A 7,570-nucleotide genomic window follows, 5' to 3' on the forward strand; every position below is an offset into this window, starting at 1 on the left:
GTTCAGAAAATAAAGTCCATGCAATCACCGGAAACAAGATTTCATTAGGTGGCTCCACAGCACCCAGGGAGCTGGATGAGCAGCCCACCACAAAAACTTCTGTTAAAAGGCCCTACACACATGCGCAGGTTCAGATTAAACAAGGAAAAGATGGAAAGGTTCTACCTCTTTTATTTCTTAAGTACTAACACAGTTTTAGAAATGTATTTCTTCATCCAACAGAGGGAGATATAGTACTAGAATAATAACTTGCAATTTAAAATAATTTTTACAGTTGTTATATATCCAGTTGATTAGATTTTTACTAAATTTGTAATGACTTGTTTTCCCATTTTGAAACTGAAGTTTATGTGGTAGATTTATGGTGTCTGTCATTACAATTACGTTATATAACAAAAATGGAAAATAATAAATTTTTCCTGCATGTTTTAAAGTTCAGATTAATTAGCCTTTTTACAAGAAAGCATTAGTTACAGGAGAAAAATTCTGAAGTGTCTATCTCCATTTTAGCTGCAATGCCAAATGTAACAACCATGCAGGTGGTTTTTGAATTTTTTTAGTTACGTATATTTGTGGACTATGATAACATTGTATGGGCGTTAAGAGTTCTGTCTAGACTATTTTCTCCTTTCACAGAAGTGTTTTGGTGCCTGAGAATGACTTGGATGCAGCTGTTTTTGTTTCATGTCACTTAACTCTTTCAAAACTATGGCAGAGTACAGCTGGCAGAAAGTGTTACAGATATAATCCTTTTTTTCCTTGTTTTTGTTGGTATTGTAGGATGGCTCTGTAGGCCTTTCTGTCCAGCGCTCTGTTTTTGGAGAAAGAAATTTCAATATACACAGCTCCATTTCACATGAGAGCCCTACAGTGAAAGTAAGTAATGTAGCTTATTAGTGCAATCAGTCGTACATTGAAGAGAATTCAGGGAATGGTTAGATTAGCATTTATTGTCAGGAACTTTTTAAAAGCAGAATTTTGCTTTGGCAGAAGGTATTACTTGCTTTGAGTTTTTAGTCAGTACTTTTATTTTTTCCATTTTTTTTTTTTCTGAACTTTTCTGGTGGGATTTTTCATTAGCTGACTGTTCTTTCTCTAAAGGAACATTTGAATCGTTAAGACCTTTTCTCTCACTGGCTAGAATGTGAGCTTGCAGCAGCTAACACATTTCTGACACAGTTGATAACGTAAAGATGTTTGTAAAGTTTATAAACTGTCACCAATGTTAAAAGGTTTTAAAGTGACTTAAGCTATCCTGCCACAGCTCGCTAGAGTGAGCAACAAATTAAAACTCTGATTTTAGCCAGTGTAATGCAGTTTACAGTGCTGAAATGGAGTTAGACACTAGAACATACCTTTATATTTTTGTAACATATCAGAAAAGTTCAAATAAAGTAGAAGTTAACTATTTACCAAATTAGGACTAATTAGTAAATTTTAATAAGTTTATTCAACAGAAAAATCTAAAAGACCTTACACGTCTTAATAGACAACTATTTGCTTATAATCCAGTAATACATTCAGCAGTTTTAAAAGTTATGATTTTGCCATACTAGCATTTGAAGCATCATGTTAAATGTCATGAAAATAGAAAATTTGACTTTTCTTTTACAGCCTGTGAAGCAGTCAAAGGCTGTGGATGTATTCTACAGAAAGTTAGCAACAAAAAAGAAGGCTGTTTCTGCCAAAGTTATGAATAGTGGTGTGATGAAGAAAACTACCAGTTCTTGCCCAGTTAACCTGACCTGTGACTGTTATGCAACAGATAAAGTTTGCAGTATTTGCCTTTCAAGGTAATGTGTTTTGACAGTGTTATAAAATCACCAGCATGCTGTTAGGCAAGATTAGAAATTGCATTGATTCTGTGAGTCAATTGATTTAGTGAGTGAAAGAGAGCAACACTGTTCTGTGAACTACATGGGCACTGATGCAGAGTGACACCTTGAAGAGCAAATGATAACTATTGTCATATATTGTTCATTTAACATCATGTGCACTTTGGAAAACACACTTGCTCTTATTTGCAAATAATGTTGGTGGGGGAATAGCCTTTCCAGAATCTTAGAATTGCACCTTTTGCTTGCTGATTTAATCTTTTGTGTTCTTTCTTTATTTCTGCCAATGTAGAATAACCAGAATCAAATAATTAATAAATATATTAGTGAATAAGGAAATTTGGAATAAGGAATTCATATTGAATTCTATTTTTCTGTTATGGCTCTTACCATCTACTACCTCTTTTTATATCTGGAAGTTACCCTAAAACCTTTCTGGAATAAGGCCTGGGAACTAGTAGAGATGGTGGAGAAGGATCCATAGAAGTAAATTTAGAATTTTCATTACATTGGATTATCATTTGCTTTATAATGACTTTTATTTATATAGATATCAAGGTGGAATTTATTGTGAACTAAATTGATAAGTGTTATTTTTTGGTCTTCATTAATTAAACTCTAATTAGAAAAATCTTATTTTGTCATAAGGCGGCAACAGGTTGCCCCTAGGGCAGGTACACCAGGATTCAGAGCGCCAGAGGTCTTGACAAAGTGCCCCAATCAAACTACAGGTATGTTGCACTAGAAATATAGAACCCAATTAAAAATTTCATCCCGGGTATCTTTTATTTTGTGATCTTATCTATTTCTGACTTTTTTTGAGCTCTTGCTTTTAATTAAATTATGTAAATAGTTCTAGCAGTGTGGTATTCCCATTTTTTAAAAAAAAAAATGATTTGAGAGAGGAAAAGAGAGAGAGACGTTAATGATGAGAATCATTGATCGGCTACCTCCCTCACTTGGGATTGAGCCCACAACCTGGGCATGTGCCCTGACTGGAAATCAAACTATGACCTCCTGGTTCATAGGTTGATGCTCAACGCTCAACCACTGAGCCACACCAGCTGATACACAATTTTTTTAATAGATCACATTTTGTGATTGCAGGTGGTCTGCCAGGAATTTTGTTAACATCATCCTTGTGGGGAATAATTGTGCTTAGTAGTCTTTGGTAACTTAAGACTTGCAGAATTTTATCTGTGTGCCGAATACCTCAAAAGTTTTCTGTGATGCACATGTGATTGTGTTTCATCAAAATTATATTTTGTTATTGCAAAAACAATGTAATAGCATTAAAAAGATGTTTTGAGAAATAAGAAACTTGTTATGGAGCTGGAACCTGAAAACATCTTTTTGAATAGATGAATCCTGCCATACTCTTGGATTATGCATGTTAAATGCATTATTTATTGTGTGTATTCTGTGCTTACTAATAATACAGAAAAGAAACAAAACTGTTTGCTTATACTCCAGTTAGGACACACTCTCAAATAATTACAAAATAACCCAGTAAATATGGTTATAAAACTTTATACAAGGTATTTTAGGGATACCAAACTATCCTACATGAAGGAATTTTGGAAGAAATTTTATGAAGAGAAAACCTCTAAGAGGGTTTATCGTAAATTGGAGTGAGGGTTGACATTGAGGCATGAGCAAAGGAACTTAACAAACAGCATCATCTTGTCATACAGGAAACAAAAATTTAGTGTAGCTAGAATATAAGATGGAAGTTGAGGAGTGATGAGAAATCAACATGTGAAGAGGGACAAGGTCAGATCACACTTGTTAAATGACTTGGACTGTATCCTTCAGGTGTTAGAAAGTTATGAAGAGAGAGATGGTATTAATTTTTTTCTAGATAAATTTTCTGGCATGTGTGCAGAAAAGATAGATTTTGGAGAGTGGTGGCCTGCAAGTGAGAGAGGATGAAAACCTGAATGAGGGCATAAGTAATAGGCATGAAAGGAAAAGTGAAGGATTGGAAAGGCAAAGCTTGGTGAATAAGTGGGGAAGGCCTCTGAGATGTTTATCAGATTCCTAGCTTGGGGGATTTGGATGGGCACCAGTAACCAAGGTAGAGAATGAAGAAGCTGATTTACAGGGAAGGATAAGGTTAGGGGTGTTTAATTGGTTTGAGATATTTTTAGGACATTCAGGTAGAAATGGCTAACAGAATAAAAGTACATCCTTAAGCTCGGGGAAGTCTGGTTTGGAAATTCAGTTGAGTGTCATTGTTATATAAATGGTAGTTGAAATCATGAAATGGATGGGCCAATAAGGGAAAGTATAACGGGGAAGTGGTTGGAGCTCTGGGGAACCTCAGCACTTAGGGCTTGGAGAAAACTGACGGAGTAGGCAGAGGTACAAAGGGAACCAAGAAAGGCAGATGATCCAGTGGCCAAGGGAATAGAGAACTAATTTGGTGATGCTAAGAGGTCAACAATTCGGAGATGTCCCTAAAAGGAAAAAAAGTTTCTGGGCATGAGGCTGAGCTTGTCTTAATTTTAATTGCCAGAATTCTGGAGAATGAAGTTTCTATAATGAAAGTTAGGGTTTAGCACCTGGCTGAACAAGCGCTACTACTGTTCGATACTTTTCACTAAAGTGGACCACTTTTATTACTGTGGTGTATAATTTTTGAGGAACATCTAGATTTTCCCCCCACAGAGCTATTTTTGGATTTATTTTGATCTTCTAAAATATGCATTTACTTAGTCTTTTCTAATGGTGAATTTCCTTTTAAATTTACCAAGAATGCTGCTAAAGAAAAAAATAACATTGCATTGTGTATTAAAGATATTAGACAAAAGATTCTCAATCTGAAATTACATTAAAAGCATCTGGGGAACATTTAAAAACATTGATGCGTGAGCCCTACTCCAGAACAATTAAATCAGGATATCTGAGGGATTGGGCCTGGGCATCAGAATGTTTAAAGCTCTCAAGATGATTTAAATGTAAGTAAAGGTTGAGAATTACTGGTGTGGATGATAAAATTATTGATTTGGGAATTTTTTTTTAAGTTTGTTTTCTGTTACAGCTATTGACATGTGGTCTGCAGGTGTCATATTTATTTCTTTGCTCAGTGGACGATACCCATTTTATAAAGCAAGTGATGATTTAACTGCTTTGGCTCAAATTATGACAATTCGTGGATCCAGAGAAACTATCCAGGCTGCTAAAACTTTTGGTAAGCAATTTTATATTATAGAACAAAACAAATGCCTTTGATTTTCTTCCACAAATTATGTTATAAATTATTATGAAATTCTCTTTGCATATAAACATTCTGTATTCATAAAGTTCTCTCATGTTAGAAATATTCTCAGATGCTTAAAAATTAATTGCATTGTATAAGAAAAAGTTTCATCACTTCTCTTCTATACATATTATTTAATCTTGTCAAGCACAAAATGCTGCACTTCTCCAATATTTAAAGTTTAACTCTTTAATGTTAAACAAAAGAATAAGGAACAAAATTGAATTTCCTATAGTTGTGGTTTGACTTTATCATTTAATTATAATACGGGATAATAAGGACAACAGAAGGGACGAGAATAGAATGTGTATTAGTTGTCGAGTTTCTTAGGGTTATTGTAGCAGAGAAGAAAATGAACAGAACACCTTTACTGATGTAGTATTATTGTAAGCATATATTGGACATGGGAAATCATCTCTTTAGCTTCACAAAGTTCTTAGTTCTTGTAGTTCTAGACTGGGAGATGCACTGTACATCATAGGCCACCTGAGAATTACCTCAGCTTTGCTCTGGCCAAACACAAACTCAATGCCTACCTTGTGTTTGCTCTTCATGCACAATTATGTTAGTACTTTCCAAAGTGGGTGGGTGTGATTGAGTCCGTTTATTACCACACAATATGAAACACCCCTTTGTGACAGAATTTCAGTCAGACTACTTCAAGAATCACTTAGCTGCTCTATCTGGTTTGGCTCAGTGGATAGAAGGTCAGCCTGTGGACTGAAGGGTCGTGGGTTCGATTCCAGTCAAGGGCACATGCCCGGGTTGTGGGCTCGATCTCCAGTAGGGGGCGTGCAGGAGGCAGCCTATCAGTGATTCTCTCTCATCATTGATGTTTCTCTCTCTCATTCCCCCTTCCTCTCTGAAATCAATAAAAATATATCAAAAAAAAAAAAAAAGAATCACTTAGCTGCCTTGTGCCCAGCCCAAGGATCAATGGGTCTTTTGTTTTTGGGGGGTTTTTGTTTTGTTTTGGACATTCAAATTCATTCAGCTTTAATAATGAAAATAATAAGTTCAAACATAGCCTAAATAAAGCATGACAAGCCCACCATGTGACCATTTGTCAAAATACACATGACAGACATTCAAGAAGTATTCCTGTTCTTCTGATATAATTATCTGAGAGTTGCACTGTTTTGGTTTTCAGAATGGAAGCTATTTATTTAGTAAACATGGATGTACAATAATTTTATTCAACCAGTGATGAGTTGTCTATACTATCTCAGATATGTCTCTGAAGATTTATTTCAACCACATCTAATATTCATCACATCTATCAATGGCTACTATGAAAATACACCAGAATTTTAATAAACTGCCATTTTATTTTCATTAAAGAGAAATTTATAAATTGGGTCTTAATCAATCAGAATTATCTGAGAACCTCAAAAAATACATATGCTTGTCTCACCCCATCCCTTCCTAGAAAGTATGATTCAGATAAATATTCATAGGAAGGGTCCAGGCTTGTTAGTTAAAAACAACAAGTGGTTTGGACCAAGACCTACTTCTGTTTAAGAAAATAATTGATCCTTGCTTAGGCACCAGTGCCATGGTCTGATTCACCAGAAAAACTTAGTGGTGGTTATAAAGAAAGCCTCATGATAGAGGTGTATCAACATTGTTTTTGTAGCAAAGTCCATCCAATCCAAATGTGTACCTTTCTTGCATCTATCAAAATAAAAAAATATTTTCCTCTTTCCTCTTCTATCTTCCCTTACCCCCTTTTCCCTCTAGTATCACCATACTGTTGTCTATGAGTTTTGTTTTGTTTTTAGCCCCTTCACCTTCTTTACCCAGCCCCTCAATTCCCTCCCCTCTGACAGTTGTCAGTCTGTTCTCTGTATCTATGAGTTGGTTGCTATTTTGTTTTTTAGTTTATTTTGGTCATTACATTCCAAATATGAGTGAAATCATATGGTACTTGTCTTTCTCTGACTGGCTTATTTCACTTAACATACTACTATCCAGGTTCATCCATGCTGTTGCAAAGGATAGATTTCCTTTTTAAGTAGTATTCCATTGTGTGAATGTACCACAGCTTTTTTATGTACTCATCTACTGATGGACACTTGGGCTGCTTCCAAATCTTGGCTCTTGTGTAAATAATGCTTCAGTGAAATAGAAATGTGTATATTCTTTTGGATTAGCATTTCAGTTTTCTTTGGATATATACCAGAAGTAGAATTGCTGTTCGATTTTTACTTTTTGAGGTGACTCCATACTGCTTTTCACAGTGGCTGCACCAATATACAGCCACCAACAGTGCATGAGGGTTTCCTTTTCTCCACGTTCTCACCGACACTTACTGTTTTTTTTAATTAAATCTTTATTATTCAGATTATTACATTTGTTCCTCTTTTCCCCCCCATAACTCCTCTCCTCCCAGTTCCCGCCCCACCATCCGCCCTCACTCCCCACCCACTGTCCTCATCCATAGGTGCACAATTTTTGGCCAGTCTCTCCCCAC

The 7,570-nt window shown here is 35.6% G+C and overlaps 1 protein-coding gene across 1 annotated transcript in view; it reads left to right on the top strand.

Annotated features, from left to right (window-relative positions):
• CDC7 (cell division cycle 7) overlaps nucleotides 1–7,570 on the top strand; it is a 31,824-nt gene that overhangs the window by 18,740 nt on the left and 5,514 nt on the right. Inside the window, exons 8-12 of the mRNA XM_006758202.2 lie at nucleotides 7–158; nucleotides 781–876; nucleotides 1,615–1,793; nucleotides 2,484–2,566; nucleotides 4,879–5,028. Coding sequence (XP_006758265.1) covers nucleotides 7–158; nucleotides 781–876; nucleotides 1,615–1,793; nucleotides 2,484–2,566; nucleotides 4,879–5,028 — 660 coding nt within the window. The remainder of the gene's footprint in view (nucleotides 1–6; nucleotides 159–780; nucleotides 877–1,614; nucleotides 1,794–2,483; nucleotides 2,567–4,878; nucleotides 5,029–7,570) is intronic.

The sequence above is a fragment of the Myotis davidii genome, unplaced genomic scaffold, assembly GCF_000327345.1.
Source record: "Myotis davidii unplaced genomic scaffold, ASM32734v1 scaffold674, whole genome shotgun sequence".
Lineage (NCBI taxonomy): Eukaryota > Metazoa > Chordata > Mammalia > Chiroptera > Vespertilionidae > Myotis > Myotis davidii.